The 25212-nt window shown below is 35.9% G+C and overlaps 1 protein-coding gene and 1 non-coding gene across 6 annotated transcripts in view; one reads left to right on the top strand and one right to left on the bottom strand.

Annotated features, from left to right (window-relative positions):
- Positions 1-16193, bottom strand: part of LOC125667290 (ETS translocation variant 4-like) — a 59784-nt gene extending 43591 nt beyond the window's left edge. The window contains exons 1-4 of one of the 5 annotated variants that reach the window (XM_056155887.1): positions 16067-16167; positions 13683-14467; positions 2678-2824; positions 292-556 (exon numbers count right to left, since the gene is read on the bottom strand). In XM_056155887.1, the coding sequence (XP_056011862.1) occupies positions 292-556; positions 2678-2824; positions 13683-13868 (598 nt within the window). In that variant the 5' untranslated portion in view covers positions 13869-14467; positions 16067-16167. Of the gene's footprint in view, positions 1-291; positions 557-2677; positions 2825-7094; positions 7243-10463; positions 11676-13682; positions 14468-16066 lie in introns of those variants that run through there. The other 4 variants (XM_056155889.1, XM_048900714.2, XM_048900715.2 and 1 more) reach the window with 4 other exon arrangements.
- A 225-nt stretch (positions 16194-16418) lies between these two features.
- Trnaq-cug (transfer RNA glutamine (anticodon CUG)) lies at positions 16419-16490 on the top strand. Its single transcript has one exon. It is a non-coding gene; the product is annotated as a tRNA-Gln (tRNA).
- The last annotated feature ends 8722 nt before the right edge of the window (positions 16491-25212 follow it).

Genomic DNA, 25212 nt, shown 5'->3' with positions numbered 1-25212 from the left:
GTTAAAAATAAAGATTAAGAAGAGAATAATATCCAGGTTGTTAACTTGAAATCTATTGGTGGAAGCCTTAATTGTTAAGTACAAACAGACAAAAGACATCTAGACTAGCAAATATTCTGCCACATATTTCCACAACCTGCTTGGTCAATGGCGCAGTTGCCTGAATTACTAACTTTTGGCTATTGTGACATATTTTGTCAGAAATCAAATGAGTCACTGGTTGAGAGCAATCGCTGTGATCCTGGCATCATTCTATACACTCACTCTGTGATATACGTATTTGAGACTTGCCTGAAATGTTTGATTTCCATCGTACACGTTTTTTTAGTTTCCTTCGTTGGATGTACTCTTCTTCATCTGTGTCCATACTGTCGGAGGATTCGGATAGAAGACGTTCATTGGCTATGATGCCTTGCCTGTACTCCTGGAAGAATTTGGCACATTGGTCTAGCGATGGTTCCTCGCTATAGTCATCTGCCAGGGCATGGAGTTTCTCGCTGATCAGGTCCGACAGCATTCCAGGCTCCGGTATCACAATGACGGGAGGGCCCGAGTCCTGAAACATGTTTACATTACTCTATAATTTTGAAGATCAACAGACCTTGGTATTTGTTTATAATAGGGATAGAGTAACCTGGTCTGGTAATTAGTTGTTAAAGCATCAGCAGTTTACAGAAAGTCCCAGTCCATTTGACAGATTTCCATTCCAGCTGAGGTTTAAAATCCAACTAATCAACCCAAGGAGTAGTTTAAAAAAAGTCTTAGTGAGGTTATCAGGATGGAAAATGGGCAAAATATGTGTGATGCTGATTGGATATAGTTTGCATCATCCTGGTTATACTCGACTGTAAAGGGCCTGCTCTATTTAGGGTTTCCGTGGACTTTTTCTTTACCCTGACTTTTTTTTTTTTTTTTTTTACCTTTTTCTTACTGTTAAAAAGTATACACTGGTGAACCGAAATTAGTGCTCATGAGGAACACCCTTTTTTATCAGTACATTCTGGAGACATTCAGTATCAAGATATGTTCAGTTCTGTTTCATCTTACATGTACAGTTTATTGGCACAGGGAATGTCTGATGTTTCCTTTCAAAATAGTAGTTTTGGTGTATTTTCATATTTTAGTATACCAAAATAAGTGACATGGCATAAACCAGTTTTGATCCGCTTTTTGTCATTTAATGTCACAAATGAAACATTATATCATCTGCGGTCGTGCTTGATCATTGATATTATCTTTGAAAGATACACATGTTGTACTGATAAATATATTGTTACATTTGTAAATGCCATCTGTATTTGTGGAAAGGAAAATGTTACTTGTGCAAAACTACACTTTTTCACCAAAAGTTCAGTAATTGTACCTTAATTATGCTGATGTCTTAAATTGGCATTTTCTATAAATAACATACATTGGAAAACTGCATACACTAGCTCTTCATCAAAATTAAGTATATTTTGCACAAGAACTAGACAATCCTTTTAGGGGCTTTGTTTGCATGTCTATTATCGTAGCTCAGTGGATAAACTATCAGGCTACGAGCTGACCTGCAGATTCTGAGTTCAAATCTGCCAGAGCATTTTGTTCAATATTATTTATTAAAATAAATTTTTAAAAGTTGTGTATTTCATCTGAAATTGAATATTTTTGACACATGCATTTATTACTTATAGTCTTCATAATTAAATCATTTGATGCTGATTTGAGAAACCTATGTAAAACTTCGTTTGAACCCTTGTCATGTTGCGGCTATATGCACCTTGACCCCAGTGGTCATGGTTAGAACACGTTTGAATCTATAATAATCTACATGAAAATGTGTGCATATAAATTTGACTAATTGCACCCTAATGGTTCTTAAGAATCCTTTTTAAAAAAATTTTTAATCAGTATTCAGGGAGTAAAGAAACATATATGATTAATGCATATCATGTTATTTTAATGGTAATTTGATCTATATCTAGAATATTTATAAGCTGCATACAAAAAGCATTTATTTCAAAGTTCTCTTTCCCCAGATTCATTATATTTTTTTTTTAAATGCTACTTTTTCATCTTGCTCCTCATTGATTTTAGGGGTACTCGATCTCTGACTCTCAAGTGTTTTAAGTACCACTTAATGCCCCTCCAACACAGATAAGAGCTCCTGTGTATTTTCTATATAACATTTACATTCCAAAGTTATCTCCCTTCAGTTGTGTTTATAACCTGATAGTCCCCAGTATAATGTATATTACCTGTAAATTACCTGTGACCTATATTTTCATTGAACCTATACTTTATTATGGAATTCAGTCATGTATGAAAAACAAGTTCGTAAGAATGCTGACAACAACAAATGGGTATTATCACTTGAACACATTTTCAAATGTCCAAATTAAGACAGAAATTAATTATCTAAAGTATAGGTATATCTGTTGCTAATTAAATTATATACACGCACTAATTATATACACGCACTAATTATATACATGTACTAGCACAAAGGAATATATTCTTCTGTAATACATGTTATAATGTGCATGCACAAGTAAATTTCTATTGTCTCCAGAGAAATGTTGTAGATGTTAAAATTTTCTTGAGGACATATTGTATTATGGTATATATATAATTCTTATAGATCGAGCTTTCAAAGGAAGAGAATCACAAACATCTAAAAGACACAGATGCCACTCACCAGCCTGTCCATGCTGGATATATCCATCTCATCATCCGACATATATGAGATTCCATTGACGAAGTCATCACCATCTGAATCCGACTCGGGATAGGTCCGTAATGAACTCAAATCCGCAACTTCTGTAGGTAATACATCAACCATCATCTAAAAATAGTCCAGATCCTCTCATTATCTCTTACACAATCACCATAACTCTGGTACAAGTCTTTATAGTAATATTAACACCATTCCACTCAGAAAAACAACCGTAATTGTGTTAATTCAATACAGTCTCTGTGATTAAATTTTGATGTATCCCATTTCAATATAGTGTAATCAACCATCTCCAGTATATATATATGTTATAATACGATTCAGAGAATATCTCCAGTATATATATATGTTATAATACGATTCAGAGAATATCATGATTCTGTTTGTTAATTGATGCAACAAGCCACAGGTTTGGAGATTTACAAAAGAAAAGAAATTCATCTGATATTCTTATGGTGGTACGGTGTTACTTTCTCTGTTGAGTAGAAATACAAATTGGATATATTGTAATCGTGAGTGTAATGAATTCTGTTAGAATAAAGGAGTGTGTCGCACACCCACAACCTACAACAGGCTGTAAAAATAAAAATATTTGCTTAAGTTTAGCTGAGATAGAGACACAGGAAGGAATGCACTGACCTTAATCACATCAAGGTACACAAATACAGATATGCTGACATTTAAAAACCTCCCAGTCATAATCCTCGTCCAAGTTTCTCTTAAATTCACCCCCAATATAATACAACTATAATAAGAAGTTTTCATTTCAGAAATACACAAAGGAACAGTATTTGCAAAAATTGATCGATTTCCTTTAATGAAAGCAATAAAAAATGCACTCTTAGATCCGAATCTAGAATTACGAAAACTGAGCAAGGGAATACATAATGAGTTGTATTTTATTTTTTAACAATTTATCCATGAAACCAAACTTTTCGACTTGCCCTTCATGCATCATTCTCAAGGGCATTTACCTTTTTTCACATGAAGAAAATAATTTAAAAGTAAAATAAATTTTCAGATACCAAGGTTAAAAGGGACGCCAAGTAACAAGAAACATGTCTGTCTCCCACAACACAAAGACGGGTTAAGGTCACAGGGTCTTATAAAAACACAAGGATCAGTAGACGAGACTTACGAAACCTTTTGCTGTGTTAAAATTGTGATTTCATAACTGCTTGTATTTTGACACATTATTTCAAGTGATAGTCATTGTACAAGTGTAGCTGATGTGTCACTCTGTTTAGCATTAAGAAATGAATTACTTCTTTTCTCTTTTTAATGTCTCCAGAAGTTCATATTTAAATTAATTTTCATTCCAAATAAAAAAAAAAATTCTAGGACCTGACTCTAAATTTGCTTAGTCATCACACACTACCAGTATATAGCAAGAAAATGTTCAAGTGGATCATGACCTAAAAGCACTCCATGAACATTCACTTGATTGTGTTTTTCTAGAAACAAACTATATACGGACTAATTTTAGTGCGACTCATGATTTGGCACATTTTCCAACTGCAAGTGCATCAATCTGTATATAATAAGTTAATAACACAGGAATCCTAATTAATAGTGCTAATTCATGATTGTGAAAACTTGGTCCTGAAGTACTAGTGTACTAAATTTTTAATACACCCAATACATCTTGACATATACATTCAGTATATACATTAACATGTAATTTTATATTCATTCTTTTCATGGGATTTTTGTTTAAAATTTCTGCATTGCCAATGATATACAGACGTACAGTAAAACCTGTCTAATCTGACATGCACTGGGACACAATAAACAGTGTGTCAGAATAAACAGTGTGTCAGAATAAACAGTGTAAAAACAATAAAAATATGAAATTGAGAATGAAAATAAGGGTTGGAATGCCCAGTGAAATGGATTGCTTAGGTGTCATATTAGACAGTTTTTATTGTCCACGTTTTAATAATTCAAACTCTTATGTTGCATTTCTCAACAGTTTTACAAAGGTAAAAGGAGCAAGGGAGTGGGGTGAATAGCTGATTAGTTTTGACCTGGGGTCGAATAACCAGGATCAGTGCAAAGTGCAAAAGGCATTCCATCTCCAGATGATTTGGCTCCAGAACTGTAGCTCTCTGGGGGGAAAAGTCAACAGTGCACCTTCAGAGACTGTAATCCACAGTGCACCTCCAGAAGCTGTAATCAACAGTGCACCTTCAGAGGCTGTAATCAACCAGTGCACCTTCAGAGGCTGTAATCAACAGTGCACCTCCAGAAGCTGTAATCCACAGTGCACCTTCAGAGGCTGTAATCAACAGTGCACCCCAAGATTCTGCAATCAATGTACACCTCCAGAGACTGTTTAACCAGAGTTTGTAATGGACAATGCACTTATAAGACTTTAATGGAAAATCCACCTAAAGATTCATATCGACAGGTCACTTCCATTTTGGGACTGTGATGGACATTATATAAACAGGATCAAAACAGCTGATGAGGAGCAGAAAAAGGATCCATCAAATGACAGGCCTTCATATATCTTACAGTTGTCTTATCTAGCCCATGACCCGATGGTGAGACCAAGTTGTGAGACTGATTCCCACCCCTTCAAATGTTTCAGACACAATCAAAGCCAAATACCAACCATATTTACTAGTAAATCCCAAATTTTCATTTTCTATAAGCTGTTTGAGTACAGTTTTACCCTTGTTTGATTTCTATTCCTAACTTATTTTCATATTTTTTATAGGGATCAAAATCCTTGCAAATCCTGAGATCCACACCCCTTTTTTGGAAATCCCGAGTATTCTACCCGGACCCCACCCCCACATCTCTGAAAATTCCTAGTCACTAGTCTGTATATAAGTATGAGGGCAGTAGTCATATATCTCGTAAGCCTGGCCTAAACAGTATTATAATACTTAGCTTTCTGAATTAAATTTGTAATTTTGCTCCTCTATGACACACTCCAATTTGATTTGACTGAATACTTCTGGGGCTTTGATATGGCTAATAATAAATTTCTTGGAAATATGATTATGTATTGCCAGGTTTATTTTCTATGAAATATGATTATGTATTGGCGGGTTGATTTTCTATGAATGTACTACCGCTTATATTATTAATTTATATACAAATGCCAACACCATGATCATTCTTGTTTTTGTTATAATTTAAGGGTTTCATAATCAGTGGGAAAAGTTAGAATGCTATTAATAAAGATAGTATGCTGCATCACAATATATCTGACTTCCTCTCAGAATACATATAACTCCTGTTGCCTAGGCTGTATTTAGTTTTAAGTGGTGTCCATTACACCAGAGAAAACGGTTTTGAATGGAAGGTAGAGGATATGTGTTCAATATTATATTTTAAAATTGAAAACATTAAGATTGACTGTATTCAGTGAGAGAAATGCAGTTTTAGCAGAAAGTAACCGTGGAAAAAATTAAATCCCTTGCAAGATTCGAATTCTTGATCTACAGATTTGTAGCTTCACATATTAACCCACTGAGTTAATCGGCTAGGCAATCAAGTTTAAAAGGACAAGATATATATAACTGATATTTATCATTCCATTGACGGTTTGAAAGGAAATCGGCCATTATGATGTTTTGTTATCCAAAAGCTGTCAGGCAGCCCATCTGTAGATCAAGAGTTCGAAAAGCTAGAGAAATAGTTTTACCTTCAGGGACCGCAGATTATACCTAATGAGTAACTGTATATTATTTACATGCAAGTATTTTCATATGATACATTACATTCCTAACTGCAGCAAAAACCATGAACATATTTTATGATAAATCTTAAATTACTCTCAATATTTTGCTTTAAAACACTATTTTCAGTATTCAACAGTACTGCATTCATTAATTGGTGAACTTGAATGTACTTTAACAGCAAGCAAAATACTAATGCATGTACTCTTAAGCTGTTCTACAGTAAGCTAGAGCGACGATGATCATGGATACAAGGGATTGTTCTCCTGTTTCAAATTAGTTTTAAAAAAAATAAAGCCGAAAATCTGCGTTTTATCCACTAATATCTGTGTAACTGTGTCTTCACTAGAAACTGAAGGATTGTGTGTCTGAGTCTTACATCACTGATTTTTCATACAAAAGAATGTGGGAAAAAATTGAAACAAAAATCTGCACGAGTTGTTTATATCATCAAATATAATGGGCCGTTGCACTGCATTACTTATATATACGTTCCGCACCATTGCACAGGTATGTCAGTTAATTCTGATGATCTGTCATCACATCCACACAAATACCTTAACTGGAAATTGTGGCCACTTTCATAACTATTGATAGATAGAGGTCAAATACATTCTTTACAATGACCATTATCAATTTGTTGCATGTAGAGCAACAATTGTCTCAATATATTTCTTAAATGCACCTACCCCATTGTTTACAAATTATAGATCCTTTTAAAATGTACACTGAATATTCAATTCATAATTCCGAAGTACACGAACTGAGCCTTTGTTAAAATACCTGCTCTGACTCCAGTAGTTATTATACCTAGTGCACATGACACATTGCAAACAAACTATGTGCAGGTAAACAGAAAAAGCTCTCTAGTTGTCCCTATCACACATTTACCTGGCAGGTAACATACCTGAATTCTGACAGGAAATTTCCCTGTGTGACCTAATTCACATAATACTGTTGGGATTCTTCACCCCACCCTAGCTACTTCAGTGACCAATATCAGATATTTGTTTTAAACCTCTAAATTATTTTTCAAGTTGCTGATAATATGACCTTACAGCATAGCTAGAGTTTAACTCCCTATACTGAACTGGAACATGAAAATCCCAAATGGTTTAGAACTATAACATATCTATTTCAAGATTTTAAGAAGAATCCAGATGTCTCGTTAGACCTTCAGACTGCATGCAAAATAAAATCTTGGGAAAATGTCTATGGAGAATTGCTGAAAAAAGAATACACTGATTCAATTTAAATCCCATTCTATACATTTTGCACATGCAGGGGTATAGGAGCCAAATTTTTTAAATTTTCATAAAGCTTTTTAGTGTATCTGTTTGTACATGCATATATGAAGGGGGGAGGGGGGAGAATCAGCATTGTAAAGGACTATAATTAGCTAAATATAAACTTTTTATTTATTTATTTTCACCAGTGACAAAATGATATCAAAATGACACACCCTGGGTATATGATCTGGTGTATTGGGTTAACATGGCTAGCAGTTCAGAGAATTGATTTAGCAACACAGACAGAACATTTGCGTCAATTAATCGTTTGCTCAGTGATAAGAGTGTATTGCTTTCAATGCTCTGTATGTCAGCTGTGCTTATGGACATAAACACTCTCAATAATTTATGGAAATTAATTTTATATTACATGTGCAGCCTGGAGTGAATTCAACTGAATGTATCTGTTACTTGGCACATGCATTAGTAATGACGCATTTTTTTTTTTTTAGATTATTTGACTCATATTGAAAATACCATAGCTTATAATGATTATAAGAACACACACAACCATCAAAATCATTAGAATAAGTATCATTTATCGCATTATAACATCAGTGTGATATATATTACATACAAATTTTTAAAGCAATTTTTAAAGAGTTTTTGAACAAAGGTTTTGATCTTTGAAGACCCCCCACCCCTCGAAAAACTAATATAGTTTTAGAGTGGATTTGAGGAATAAAGGTACTCATCAAGCAACTGCATTAGCAAAATGTAGACTATTTAACATGGGGGGGGGGGTGGTCAAATTGTCAAAAATATATTAAAAAACCATTACACCTGTCTTCCATAATCAGTGCATTCTAGTAGGTAAAGGTACACTGATACATACTGGAATAATAGAATGCATGGTCTAGATGATAGAATGAGGCTGTGTTAGATAGCCCGAGACTGACCCAAATGTGAATTGCAAGTATGACATTTGGGGAGAGGTCTGGACTGAGAGTGACCTGGATGTGAACTGTGAGTATGACATTTGGGGAGAGGTGGACTGAGAGGTGTCACTGATACACAAACATGGAGGAACATAGTGTCAAATAAGTATATCAATACTGGATATACAAGTGAAACAATGCCAATCCCACTTGACTCTGTAGCAGTGGCTTTAATTCAGTCATATGAGTGCGGTCCAGCCTGGCTCTGATTCTATGCGGGCCAGTGGGTTTCATTCTGTGCAATCCAGTGGTTTTATTTCTCTGTGGACCAGTGGTTTAATTCTGTGCAGATCAATGGCTTTCATTCTGTGAGATCCAGTGGCTCTGATTCTGTGCAGGCCAGTGGTGGTTGATTCTGTGCAGGCTGGTGGTGGCTTTATTCTGTGCAGGCTGGTGGCTTTATTCTGTGAAGACCAGTGGCTTTTATTCTGAGTGGGCCGGTGGCTTTTATTCTGTGTGGGCTGGTGGCTTTATTCTGTGCAGGATGGTGACTTTATTCTGTGCAGACCAGTGGCTTTTATTCTGTGCAGGATGGTGGCTTTATTCTGTGTGGGCCAGTGGTTTGGATTCTGTACGAGCTTTGATTCCGTGGGGACCATTGGCTTTGATTCTGTGCGGGCCGGTAACTTTGATTCTGTGCAGACCAGTGGCTTGATTCTGTGCGGGCCAGTGGCTTTGATTCTGTATGGGTCCGTGGCTTGATTCTGTGTGGGCCAGTGGTGGCTGATTGAGACTGTGCAGGCCAGTGGCTTTGATTCTGTATAGGTCCATGGCTTGATTCTGTGTGGGCCAGTGGTGGCTGATTGAGACTGTGCAGGCCAGTGGCTTTGATTCTGTGCATACCAGTGGTTTTGATTCTGTGCAGGCCAGTTGCTTTGATTTACTGCGGACCAGTGGCTCTGATTCAGTGCAAGCCAGTGGCATTATTCTGTGCGGGCCATTGGCTTTGATTTTGTGCGAGCCAGTGGCTTTGATTCTGTACGAGCGAGTGGCTTTGATTTTGTGCAAGCTGGTGACTTTGACCCTGTATGGGTCCGTGGCTTTGATTCTGTGTGGGACAATGGTGGCTGATTGAGACTGTGTGGACCAGTGGCTCTGATTCTGTGTGGACCAGTGGCTCTGATTCTGTGTGGACCAGTGGCTCTGATTCTGTGTGGACCAGTGGTTTTGATTCTGTGAGGACCAGTGGCTCTGATTCTGTGTGGACCAGTGGTTTTGATTCTATGTGGACCAGTGGCTCTGATTCTACAGTGCGAGCCGATGGCTTTGAATCTGTGCAGACCAGTGGTTTTGATTCTGTGTGGGCCAGTGGTGGCTGAAGAGTGTGTAGATATGAAAGCGTTTCATGACAAATCGGACAAGTTTTGATTTTCCTAAGTATGCTTTACACCACACTTCATCAGATTGATGTCTTACCAGACAGAAAAAAAGTGATTGGTGTTGCCTGAGAAGGAATAAAGGAGGTTTAATCTTTATATGGTGATGTACCTAGTGATGAAGAATAAATTGTAATAACCCAGGATCTCCTACTGATCCTGTAGTCAGCTCAGTTGACAGAGATAGACATTACCAATATCTAAACAGCAAGACAGTAGGAGGCAGATAACTATGGTGATCAATCTACGAAATGAAAATGAATGCTGAGACATTAATCCAAAATCTCTCCGTCACACACCCCTCCGTACAATGACCTGATCATGTAATATAAAAAGGTTAAAATAAAAGTCCTGAGAATCCTTAAGGTCATATCTCTACAGTTACACATGTTTTACTTGGTATCAGATAACCTACCAAGGTAAAAACAGCAGTATAAAATATGCAAGACACTTACTTTTGCCTTTGGTCAGCTTTTTACCATAGAATAAACGATGCGTGACTATTTTGCCCTCAAAAGGCCAGTTTATGCCTTGTTGGTATTGACTGACCAAACGATGACTGATTATGGACAAATGATTGGGCGTATAATTCCACTACGGTATTACCAGGTGTGTCCTCTCTAACTAGTATGCCCCATAAAACCGAAGTCACAGACACCTATAATGCTGCATCATCATTAGAACAATACAACATTTTTCTCACACAGCAAAAAAATTTACCTACTGTGTATTAAATAATGTTTTCAGGGACAGAGTATAGTGTTTATATACAACCTGTATTTAAACAATTACTGAGAGAGGTCTGATTCATACTAGGATAGTCCACCACTCATGATGGCATATACCAAGCCTTCTGAAACCTGTCGACCCCAGAGCTACCTAGTAAAACAAGCAGAGTTGATTTCCAAAAACAATTCGGGCACAGTGGCGAAAACTTTAAATTTTAATACATCAGATTGATTACCTGCCACTGTGATCCTGTGCAGCTGGTATCAAGTTAAAGCAGACCTATATCATAATTAATGTAAAATATTACCATGGTAATATTACAACCAGACCTAGGTCATTGTGGGTTTTTTGTGCTTTTATATTTGATAACACATGTATTATATTACAATTTTTAAATGCAAGTTCTTTCGTAGACTTCCTTCATCATCACCTCTATCAAAATGTTACTTGAAAACTCGAGAAATTTTATTGATGTATAGTGTTTCGAGAATTTCTTTTAAAATCAAACCTAATAAGCTTTACATATCAAAAACCTCAGTACTTTATAAAGATTAGTCAGCCAGGCTTTTCACATTTTGCATGGGAGAAATTGTTCCCAACCGAAGAGGTACTTGTAAGTAATAACTGAGGTTGACATTTTGGATGCATATGTGTGTGAAAATATAGAGTTGCTATTGCTTAATGGTGCTTTTAGGATGTGCAAATAGGATGTACAAATATGGTGCCTATCTCTGAATGTGACTGTCCGAGCACTGATGGAACATATGGTACATATATCTTAATCAAGCTATGGTATAAATCAAATTGGTCCAAGCTATTGATTAATTAAAAATGTTAAATAAAAAGATGCTTTTATAATAATAATTTGTCAGTGGCTGATGGCATTTGATATTGAAGGTTTATCTAGGTATTTAATTGCTGTAAGAGCAATCGTGAAAAAAAAGTTAAATGATGATGTTTAAAGTTTTACAGGAGAGAAGCATTCATCCAAAGAAACTTCTGAGGCATTGCAAAGCCACCACTTGACAAAGCTTACTACAAAATCCATGATAAGGCATGTCAGCAAGATATAGCTACACTGATGTTTCAAACTTTATACAGTAGGAAAAAAACCCTGATAAAACACTATCACAAAATATGATAGTCACTTTCCCCTCCCTATCAGAACCTTTTGTCAGGTGACACATATACCTAACCACAATGTCCCCATGACACTGCCATGTTTTTGTCACCAAACAAATAAATATGGATGGATAAAAACCCAGATAGAGACTTATAAGGTGTGCAGACTGACTCCTCTATACAGGGATGTCTGAGACTGTCATAATTTGTCACGCTTCAGTGACCACCGACTGTCTTCTCAGTATTGTACCAGCATTTATGCATTTGTGACTATATATACTAAATGTAAGGTCATCTCTCTCTCTCTCTCTCTCTCTCTCTCTCTCTCTCTCTCTCTCTCTCATGTAGGGAATATAAGGGACATGTTAACATCTGCAAAGCTTGAGAGGAATTCATTGTTTTAACATACTATAAAGCTGTTCCAAAATAGGACAGCTTCTCATACAGTATAGTGTGTATATACTGGTACTCTGTCTTTACATTGGAAGTTTGATTACGTAAATTCAAACAATCTGATAGACAAATGATCCATCCAATTTTACAACGACAAGCGGAAGAGTACATCCTCTATCGAGCTGGTTAAAAATTCAATGTTACATTCTTCCTAAGGGCCCTCATCCTCAGTCATGCAACTAAGTATGTATATGTCTACATTGTACTATGTCAACAACAACACGCATGAATGTGATTCATTTATAGTCAACCCACCACAGGTAATCCAATTTCTGCCTCATGAAAATAATCCAATTACAGGAGGTTTTAAAGTTTTGCAATAACAGTGTCTAGCACAAAGTCAATGACTTTAATACAGTTAAGTATATTGCCTATCTTAGTCATCTAGCTAAAACGAGACATGATGGAAAGATGGAATAACAAAGCTGCACAACGAATTATGAAATCTCCAGGATATCCGGGAAAATCACCTGAGTCATGTATTTGAATCAAGATAAAATGAAACAAAGGGCACCCATTAATTACACATGATTTTGCGCATAATTATCATAATCATGACATTTTGAGACATTAGATGACTTTCTATCAAGCTTTCAAAGGCTGTACCCACACTCATTCATACATGATGCAGTGTTTTCACCCCAAGTCTACCCCTGGATATTATCTTGGGGGTTGTATTTACCTGTCCAGGTGAGCAGTGTGTCTAACCATTGTTCATTGATATATATATAGTTCTTGTGGATAATTGAGAGGCCAGCTACAATAAAATGCTTGTGGGTCATCTAAAAGGTCATTAGAGCCTGTCCTCAACATAAAACTCAGTTCAATTAAGATAGTTTAGATACAAGAACATTTTCTCCTCAGGTACAAAAGTTATGACCAAATAAAGAGAATAACTATTCAGGACAGCAGAATGTATATATTGCTTTTCCTTTCTTATTTCTGAAGCATCATTTAAATACGATGATTTTGCTCAAGTTTCTTAAGACTTAGATGACAGAAAAACCACTTAGCAATTAGTACTTGTTGAGTTTTGCACCGGGAAAACTTTTCAAGTTGGTCTATTTATCAAATGTCAAAAAACTTCATAGGTGGATGCAGTAATTGCGAAATTTAGCACACTAAGAAATCTCAAAGGTGTGGTGTACAAAAAAGTTTTAGAAAACAAGCATTTCTGAACTTCCTGATGATGTACGTAGAAATATAGTATACAACTCCTGTTTATTGTAATATTAGGAACTAGTCTGCATTTGTAGTAAGATATAATACACAGATCTCTAAAAAAAACTGTTATGAATCTGAGTACAAATACGAACTCGGGGTCCACCCACTTTGAGTACATTTTATGTGTGGATTCCCATTTTTCTTACCTGTTTGAGATCAAAATAAAGAGATTTCAGCATAGCATCCATGATCCACTGATTATAAATGTTTGTTAAATAGAAAGACAATTGAGCACTTTGCACAAAACTCAACTTCAGCTGAAAAGTGTTTGTCTGTCTGTTCACAAACAGTAAGATATATTGTAAACAGAAATCTACATCATCGGGGTTCATCCCGGGAAAACTTCACGAAATACACAATAGATATCACCTTATAAAACACAATGTGGTTTAAAACATAGGCTACTCCCTTATTTATCAATAATTCTCTGCAAAACACAATCATAATTTTATCTTCATATTTGCTTTCCTAGAGATAACATAATTTTTCCTTCTTGCAGGCCCCTGATGTATCTCCGGATAACTTCACAATAATCCCAAATCAAGCCTACACAACACACAGGAAACACACATCCGATGACACTTAGACGCGCGTCCTGTCAGCTCACAAGCACCTGCAAAGGGAGGAAACACCAGACCAGATCCCCTCAGTACTGCAGTGCGTACTTAGCGGGCCAGCGTTGGTCTTTACCTGCGTTTTGCTGGTCTCTCTCTCTCTCTCCTTGACATGGCCCGAGATGATTCACGGAGAGTGTTGGTCATAAAAGTGTAATCTATATTGCATCATATATCACTACACAACTATTGACACCAAGTGTTTAATGTTTTTCATCTGAGAGTCACCATGCAGGGAGGCAACTTGAACCATGCTCACTTCCCAAAAGGGAGATAACTTTTATCCTGTATCTGCTGCTCGGTGAGATCTCCACTGTCTGGAAATTTTACACGTATTATATGAATATGTATCAGGGTTGTTGTGCCTAAGGTTATTTACAGTGCACCAAGTCCTATACAATTCCTCAATAACCCAGAGACTTTGTACATCCTTAAAAATGTTAATCACAAAATGTATCTTTAGTTTATTGCCATTGGATATACACGATTATGATGTAGTGAGTTTCCAATGACTGGAATCCATTATGACTAGGTAGAGTGTCAAAAAAAGGGTGAAACCAGATCACATTTCACTACATATACTTCATTCTGTCCAATTAGAGCTGCACAATGTGAAGTCTTTTCATACCACATACTGTGTATACATTTATTTGGATGCAAGTCAAAGTGACCTTGTGTAATGGTTGACCTTCCAATGCTCAATGAAAATTGACTTTCATCTGCCCTGACTTAATGGTGAAAGTCATACTGCTATCAAAGGTGAATTCAGTAAGGGTAACAAATAACATCTGCTAAGAATAAACCCATGCAACTCTCTCTCTCTCCATCTCATAATTTTGCAATTGTTCAATTTTGCTGAAATTCATGAGTTGCTAACCTGACTAGTAATTATGTCCACACCTATAGAGAATGTTTCAGTGGTAGTGATGCAGAAAGCTTCTCACTTGCTTCCAAACTGCAAAAACTTACTGATACAGCATACACACTGTCAAATATATCCTCTCACAAAATCTTGCCAGGTAATTCCCTGGTTCACCACTCAAGCATGGAAAGTTTTGCATTTCCATTTTAAAAACAAAGTATTTAACTGCTTTACATCAATGCAACGAAATACACGTTTTGCGGCACTTCATAAATGAAATGAAATGATTTTAACAACAAGTTGCATAGAAACCATCAAATTGTCTCAGACATTAAAAACAACATATGTTATTTCCTTCCCCAAGGGGTTGTCTGAGAAGACAAGTACCTTTACTTGGCTGTTAGTGATTTCATTGGTTTGGTGTTTTTTTTGTTCAAGTATAATGGGGGAGGGGTGCTATGAATTCGGAGATAAAACTTGTTCTACCTGTAAACAAGGTGCTAATGACAGGTAGGCCCTGGGATAAAAACTAGTTGGTCAACAGAACGAGTTCTTGACTCATGATATGGGTAACTCCCAAAAATATGTAAAGAATGTGTTTGCTGTATAGTGTATAGTCGCTCTAATAAATATGAGTTTACAAATAGTAGTCTTTAACCCTTGTCATTGGTGGTAAAACTTTGACAGTGTTTTGGAAATTTAGGTCAAATGTCAGACTCCTCGATATCGAAAGTTGAAGTTCCACTCACACGAGATACGCCTATAGATATATATAGGCCTAATAGATATTTTTAAATTGTAGCTTTTATGGACCAATCTTTGATATTCCTTTATTATCATGATTATTATCATTTTACAAATAATGGCAGATCCTGTATCGTGCATCGTGACAATGAGTAATAAACAAATATTTGAGGGGACCCTCCCACTCAGCTGGGGGAAAAATCGGAAGATTCTGAGTCATGCCAAGTGGATCCATCTCTCGTAGCAGATGGTAACTCAAAAGAAACTTCAAAACAAGAAATTAAAAATAAAAAATGAAAATAATACTCACGAAGCTATGATACGCAGTTGACACACCTGTGAATCGCTAGGTGTAATTATAGTAGGCCGACTGGCGCTAATAATCTCTCTCTATTTCGCGGAAAGTGGGGTTCCCCAAATTTTGTTTCATTTGATTGGTTAAAAGTCTGTTTACGTTATTACGTATGCAAGTCAAGCAAAGGTCAATAAGCGTACGAGTCCAGTTCTACATATATTATTGATTTTTAAAAATGTACTTCTTGCATACCATTATTATTAACGTGTAGACATGTAGTATTTACATGTTGATTTAAGATGATTAACTTATCACAAACAAAATATGTAATGTTATGTTTTACTTTAGACCCCACGTCATATAACAAGGTTCTATGGTGTAATGGTTAGCACTCTGGACTCTGAATCCAGCGATCCGAGTTCAAATCTCGGTAGAACCTATAATTTTTTTTTTTTTCCTTAAATTTTGTGAGTTGTTGGCCGGTCTAAGCACAACGCGTCAACTACATCCAAATGTTATTGGATGTATTGTTTTGAACAATGGTTCATATTTTCCTGGTTAAGATATAAAACTCACAGTGGGTGTGACTAGTCGATGGTATTCCTCCTAAGCAACTGATCCCACCTCTGGTATATCCAGTAGTCCGTGTTTGCCCCACTCTTAATTCTGTATTCCTTAAATAGGAGTTATGAGATTATCTTCACATTTTCATAGTCCACTCGGCTCCCTTGCACCTACCTGATATAAAAAGGTTTGCCTGTGGTTTCACCGTTGGCAATGATGCAGTGACTGGTAGTAAAGTAATTCATATACCTATACATTTTTAACATAATCTGAAAGCACTGTATTAGAGGAACAAATTCAGCTAATCAAAATGGCTGTTTAATTATATTTGATATATTTTTTGCAAGCTTTGTAATTACAAGCAATCGATCTCACTTTTAAAAAGTCTACCATTTTTATGAGGGGGTGTACATATACATGCAGATATTTTAGTTTTAAGGAAAGTGGAAAAAATGTATTTATTTCCACTCAATATAGTTAAATTCAATTAATGACCAACGAAAATGTACATGTTGCCACATTTTTAAAGATGTCAGGCATACAAAAACAGAAGTATACATTAAAGTAATTCCACCCGCCTGTAATGTCATTAGATTTTGAAAAATCAATTATTTATTTACATTTATGCGTGATAGGAACATACATTTTATTGGAGTCTTTCCCGATAGTTATTGTAAAAAATCTTGTTAAAGATAAACTATTTTAATAGTCTAAATTATAGATAAATAATCAATAATACGTTTTAAGATATTGAATCCAAGGGCAATAACTCTGTTTCTATTGATTGCTTTATTAATCTATTATGCGATATATTTCCTTTATTTTTACAGACATTTTGTATATTTTTGTGAAGATACACTTTCATGAAATTGTTATGAATGCTACTATATCGTCATAACCAGTTTGTATGAAATTTTGATAACGCTGTTTAAGGAAAATTGCAATTTTCTGACGGTGACATATGATTCTGTTTATGTACGTCTCGTGTCTTAAAAAGTGTGATGACATATGTATTTTATTTGATAATTTGTTAGTTTTAACTCTAATGAATGGAAATAAATACATTTTTCAAACTTGTATCAGATAAAACTGCGAGTATGGAGTTACCTTAACATAAGAAAATCACATAATTTCGTTATACAGAAAAATTAAAATAGATAAAAATTTGTTGAAATGACAAAATTTAAAAGTCAACAGTTTAAAAAACTGCTTATTCATAAATATGTACAAATCAATAGTGGATATTTGGGAAATCATGTATAATAGACATACAGTAGAGGGAATACCAGCATAGGAGTTATTGCCCTTGACAACATTTTTAAAATTATAAATAATTCATTATCTATGGAAAATGTAAACTTTTTCAGTATCAATAGTTTACCAGATTTTTTATTTTATGCTGTGAATAAAATTCCTTTAAACGATATATTTCAATAATGCGCAAAGTTTAATTTAATAAAGATTTTTGCAAAAACCTATGACATCACATGAGGATCAATCAACCTTAAGTTCTGTTGAATGACATGATTATTAATTGTATCAATAATTCAGTTCCCTATGTCGACCAAATTTGAAAACAATTTCAGAGTGTTTACCGTAGTAGGCCAACATTGATTTTGAAAATGTCACATGCAATTTTTTTTTTACATTTCTCACCAAATTGTTGAGAATTACATCCCTTGTATACAGAAAGTTATAACTAGAAAACAATGTCATGTACATATGCATTTTTTAAAGCTAAAATTGATGAACTATGTTTACTCTGATAATTAAAACAGAAAAAAAAAATGATTTTTCAATTATATCAGATGTCAGTAGCGAAACACCTTAAACGCCAGAAGTGGTGGCCGTCAGCTAAATGAATATTAATTCTATACTCTGGCACCTACTAGCTTCCATAGAATAGTGATTTGCAAAACATATTTTCTAAAGAGAGTTGCCATGGATTTCAATGCTATGGCTATAGGTTAATGAAATGATAACAAACCCATTTACAATAGTGATAATTACTAACAGGTGGAACTCTCTTGGACTACGTGAAATTTATTTTGGTTTTGATATACGTAGAACAGGTACATTGTCTTTTATTTGATGAGAGGTTTGCACCCCTTTTGAGAGAATGAGACATGTTTTCATCTCTGTTATTCAATTATAAAACCCTTTTTTACTGAGACTAAAATTCCTGTCAAGCACAACATTTCTGGATATATGGTTTTAACATTTTATATTTGGTCTAGTAGTCATAGTTATTCATCACTTCATAACCTTAAACTGTTAAAGTAATACGGTCTCCTTTTACTTTATATTTGTTCATTTGATGAATTCATTGTAATTTAAGGAGTATGTGTTTTGATACATTTTGGCAAATGTATTAAATTTTTGCAGATCGAACAAATTTTCTTTGTCAATCTATCATTTTGGTAACATCTTCATCATATTAAGGAACTTGTGCAATATATCCTCCACATTAACCCAGTGCTGGATTTCATAAATTGGTATTTTGAATCATATCAGATTTTTAAATACCTTCAGGTTGTAAAAGAACAATCACTCCTTTCAATGTTGAATGTTTCAAAGTTACCCCCTTTGTCAATTTCATATGGAGTCACTTTTTCTGACTGCTTAATATCTTGTATTTATATATCTATAAATGTAGGGGTCAGGATATGGTAAAAAGAAAGGGGGGAAAGATGAGGAGAAAGGACAGGGAAGAGGGGTGGGGATAAAAAAAAAAAGGGGGGAGGGGAGGACGGACGGAGGAGGAGGGAGAGGTGGAACATGAGAAGTGTTCAATTGCTGGTGGCTGAGATAGTTCAGTTGGTAGAGCACCTGACAAGTTTGAATCCTGGTCTGGTCCGTTACATCTTTTCCCATCCAGTAACGTTTGGTGCTGTAGACCAGTCCCTGTCACTGTACAGGTGAAAAATACCTGCCAGGGAATAAAGATTCTGGGTTGATGTCGTTAAAGTGTGAAGACATTTAAGGAGGGAGGAATGTGGCAGTCAGATGGGTTCAATCGCCAGTGAGCAAATTATTCAGTTGGTTGAGCACCTTACTTTAGATTCAGGGGGTCCAGGTTCGAGTCAAAATCTGGCCCGTTGCATTTTCTCCCTTCCTTGTGCATTTGGTGTTGTAGATGAGCCCCTTGATACGACAGGTGAAAACACCTACCAAAGGATAATAAAAGATCTCCGCTTGATGTCTTTGAGGGCAAAGACAATTTAAAGAGGGAGGAATTTAGCAGTCAGGCAGGTTTGATTGCTGGTGGCTAGATATTTCAGTTGGTAGAGCACCTGGCTAGAGATTAAGGAGGCCCGGGTTTGAATCCCAGTCTGGTCCATTGCATTTTCACCCTTCTGGTTACATTTGGTGCCATTGACCACCCCTGGACTTGCAGGTGAAAGTCCTGCCAGAGACAAAGGGAATCTGGGTTGCGTGTCTTTGGGGGCAAAGAAAATTTTTTAAGGAGGGAGGAATGTAGCGATCAGACGGGTTTGATATCCGGTATAGCTAAGTCAGTAGAACACCTTGTGGCAAAGTCGCAAGTCTTAAATTGTATTACACAGTTATTACTTTAAGTGAATAAAGCAAAACTTTTCTGAGGCTTAGTTTTCAACAATTTAAAGAAATATTTTGCATTTGGAGTGAATGACCTTACAATAAACCGGAAAATTCCAGTATGTAAAGTTTGTCGTAAGTCGTAAGTTCCTTTGTAAAACGCGCCCGATTGGATATTCAGGGAGACTCGGTTCAAATTCTGGTCTGGTCCATTGCATTTTCCCCTTTTGATTACACATAGATGCTAAAGACGAAAAGAACAATTGACTTAAACTCAGTTGTTTGAACAGCTGAGGAATGAGTGTGAGCAAATTTGCTGGGTTTTGATGGTTTGGGTCTGCATAAAGTCTTTAAAAGTGTACATTTCCATAAAATTTCTTGGCCTGGGGTCCATCATTGTTATTAGTCAATGTTTCTGATAGCTTGTTCTCCTCACAGACATTGTATGGGTCTTCACAGAGTAAACTGGTGTACTACATTCCCTACTGGAGAAGAAACTTCGGGCTATGAAAGGAGGGGGTTACCTATAAAACAAGAGTAGATCCAGAGAGAGAGAGAGAGAGAGAGAGAGAGAGAGAGAGAGAGAGAGAGAGAGAGGGAGAGAAAGAGAGAGAGGGAGGGAGGGAGAGAGAGATAAAGAGAGAGAGCTTCCCAATTACCAAAAGTGAGATGGAGAAAATTAAACTGAAAGAGCAAGTGACACTAAACACCACCCAGTTGGCCTGTACTAGAGCTTGTATTTTGTTTTTAATTGCTAGATCTCAGATCCTCTACTGGGTCTTCTCCCCTAGATCCCCCCTGGCTAGGAGTCTGTGTGATAACTATAACATATGTGGTTATTCCACCTATGTACCAATGTCCATCCCCATTAAAGATGAAATTAATTCTGAAACTAAAGAAACTTGTTGGGTTTTTAGATGGTCCACCAACAATATCCCACCAGATAAAAAAAATATCATGGAATAATTGTCTGTATTTAACCTTCAGAAAACAAATTGTTTGTCATGTACAAATTTGCTCAGCACGTTCTTTAACTCTTCACCTGGTGCATTCTGTGCATGTCCCTGTGAAGAGTGCGAAACGTAGGTATGTGTCAATTCGCAATACTTAACCACAATATTGATATATCGATAATTTTAGGGGCAAGATCAAAGTTCAATGTTTGACAAAAAAATCTAAATTCACTTAGCTTTCACCAAGATTCCCCCCCCCCCCCCCCCCCCTTAAAACTAAATATGATGAATGTTGAAACTAATCGACTAACAAGTAAAAACATACACAATTATAGATAATTTAACACTCTATACCTTTTCTACTGTTTATTTACAAATGAAAGTGTGTATTAAAACTATTGAATGTTCATTAAAATGTAATATTATGTGGTTTTCAACAGTCACTTTGTCTTTTTCCACTAAAGCGTAATTGATGTCAGAAACTTACATGAGATTTTTTCCCCCTCCTCCTAACTATTAGCAATTTTTTTTATCTCACCCCTTATACATTTTAAACTGTTTTTCTCTATGTATGTATGTTCCGTTGACGGTCCATTGTGTTGATATCCACCTACACACAACTGGATGTAAATTTCTCAAGTGACATCAGCGGGCAGTACTATGGAGATAAACATAAGAATGCCATGTGCATTTCAATTTATCACATGTTTACTCCTTTATCCACTGGATATCACCCATTACATAACTATTACACTATATGTTTTCCTACGCCGTCTGTGACGTCACAAACAAACGTCAATTTTACGTACTTTGTTTACAAAATGTCATGAAGCAAATTACTTCCCAAATATCTGTTAGGCAATATTTTTGATATGTCGATTTAATATTTTCATTTTATTTCAATTAATCACGTTTTTCACTGTAGGTTATCACTTCACACACACACCAAACAAACTACACAGTGGTTCCTTTGAAATACCTTGAGAAATTTTGGTTATGCTATTTAGATACACCTGTGCCACGTACATCTAAGTCTTATACAAATTGTATCATATTTACTGATTTTGAAGAAAAATACCTCAACTAAAATGCAAGCTTAGGTCTTATCTATTTGCGAAGTCATATTCTCTATATTGAACATGATAGACCAGTTTAGAACAAAACAATCATTAGTACATTAATTTTATTGATAGGATATTGTAATTATGATCAACCAATTGTCAATTACATGTGGATACAACTTGTAATTGATTTTGAAATACATGTGTAGTTGAAACTCTTCTAGACTACACGAAACTTAATTTAGTGTAGATGTAGTACGAGGGCTAGTCAATTAGTAACCACCCTAATATAATTTCCAGTTGAGATCCACCTCTTCTTTTTCGATGTAATTCCCCTCTAGCCACATAGTTGTGATGCACTTAGACCAACGGTGTTCAAGTGCCATCAGCCCAGAAATGAAAAAGTCATGGTCCTTTCCATTGACCCACTCCATTAGATAATAGCCCAGTCTACTGCTGATGGCTAGATACTAGCTCAATCTGTTGTGATGTCTGGATACTAGCTCAGCCTATTACTGATGACTGGATACTAGCTCAATCTATTGTGATGTCTGGATACTAGCTCAATCTATTGTGATGTCTGGATACTAGCTCAATCTATTGTGATGTCTGGATACTAGCTAAGTCTATTACTGATGTCTGGATACTAGCTAAGTCTATTGTGATGTCTGGATACTAGCTAAGTCTATTACTGATGAATGGATACTAGCTCAGTCTATTACTGATGTCTGGATACTAGCTCAGTCTATTGTGATGTCTGGATACTAGCTCAGTCTATTACTGATGACTGGATACTAGCTCAGTCTATTACTGATGAATGGATACTAGCTCAGTCTATTGTTGATGACTGGATACTAGCTCAGTCTATTGAGATGTCTGAATACTAGCTCAACCTATTGCTGATGGCTGGATACTAGCTCAGTCTATTACTAACTGGATACTAGGTCAGTCTATTGCTGATGGCTGGATACTAGCTCAGTCTATTGTGATGTCTGGATACTAGCTCAGTCTATTGTGATGTCTGGATACTAGCCCAGTCTATTGCTGATGACTGGATACTAGCTCAGTCTATTACTGATGACCTGATACTAGCTCAGTTTGTTGATGAAGACTGGATAATAGCTCAGTCTATTGCTGATGGCTGGATACTAGCTCAGTCTATTGTGATGACCTGATACTAGCTCAGTCTATTGTGATGACTGGATACTAGCTCAGTCTATTACTGATGACTGGATACTAGGTCAGTCTATTACTGATGGCTGGATACTAGCTCAGTCTGTTGTGATGTCTGGACACTAGCTCTGTCTATTGCTGACTGGATACTAGCTCAATCTATTGTGATGGCTGGATATTAGCTCAGTCTATTACTGATGTCTGGATACTAGCTCAGTCTATTGCTGATGGCAGGATACTAGCTCAGTCTATTTCTGACTGGATACTAGCTCAATCTATTGTGATGGCTGGATACTAGCTCAGCCTATTGCTTATGGTTGTATACTAGCTCAGTCAGTTGAGCATCCGACTAGAAATTCAGGGATCCAATATATCCCACCAAAGCAGATCCCAAATTTGACACATTTGAAATGATTACAATTCCATGGTGTTGCTTGATAGCTAGGAAATTATTTAAGGTCCATATAAAACCATTTTCCTTAATAGACCTTTGACCCAAATTCATTTGGGAGCATCTCATAAAAGTTTAATAAATTAAAACTCCCTGAACTATTATAAGTGGAAAGGAAATTTTAAGTCATAAACAATCAAGATGACCTTTTGAGGTCATATTTGTTATTGCTCAACATGCTTACCACTGATGTATCAATCCTCCAACAGCATATGATGAAGTAGAAATTTCAAACAGACAATGTGATTTTTATGAATCCCTTCCTGATTGTAATTCCATTCCCTGTGTGATTGTGATCTGTGTGAGAAGTGTCGTTTGTTTCACACAGATCAGTTTCTTCTCATCAGAGACATATCAAGTCTCCGTTCCCATGATGGGATTCAAATTTTAATCCCTGTTAAACCCTTGATTTGATCACATGATGAAACTTGCTGAGTTAATATGCCACATGAGCACAATATTTTTGGATTTGATAAGCCAAATAATTAAATTAATCCAGGATGATCATTTTTTAAATTCTACTTGTTAATTAACTGACTTTCATCAAAATCTATACAAGAATCCTTCACAAAGTTGCATCGTAGGTTGGTAGTGTATTTCACACGTTACGTGTACATTCCACGGACACACTCCCGTGCCCCATAGTGAACCCAACAAATATCAATCTTTAATGTGATATGATACATGTACCTGTTATTCATTCATTAATATCAATCAATAAAAATACCAAAACAGGAATGCTGACTTAGAATTAGATGAGTCCAATAAGTGATAGAGTTCAGCATTTTTCATACCTTGAAAAATTCATGACAGCCAGTTTTGCTGTTCAATCTAATGTTCTAATATTGTAAACATAACTGGATTGAATATATTCAATATATTACATAACTAAAAGTATTTTGAGTGATTTAGGTTGTTTGAGATAAAAATCTAAACAAAATACACTTCATTTGTTAAAAGTCTCATTTCATCTGATATTTTGATTTTATTTGCACTTGATGACCTGTCCTCTCTGCCATAACCCTACCCCTATAGCCCTAAGGCTTTTGACACATACACTTAGTGTGCATAAGCTTGAGGGGAGCTGTGCACAGTGTCAATACCCCGACTACTATTCTGACATTAAGTGCACACAAAATGTAACATTGATTTACTGCAGATTCCTAAATATACACAAAGATTTCGTTATCACGTAATTTAGCAAGAAGCACCACTGACTAAATATGAAATAAATTGCTCACTGTTACTGAAATACATGTGAAAACTCCTGACAGTGCACTCGCAAATTCATGTTCTGATGGTTTGACGTGTACTAGTCATTTCGCGTTATGTTGTACTCACATAAAGAATATACAGAATAATGCTGATTTTTTTAACGAAATATCAGGGTTCAGTAGTTCC

Source organism: Ostrea edulis, chromosome 2 (assembly GCF_947568905.1).
Source record: "Ostrea edulis chromosome 2, xbOstEdul1.1, whole genome shotgun sequence".
NCBI lineage: Eukaryota > Metazoa > Mollusca > Bivalvia > Ostreida > Ostreidae > Ostrea > Ostrea edulis.
Note: the sequence above shows the minus strand (reverse complement) of the source record. Positions and strands in the feature narration are given on the sequence as shown.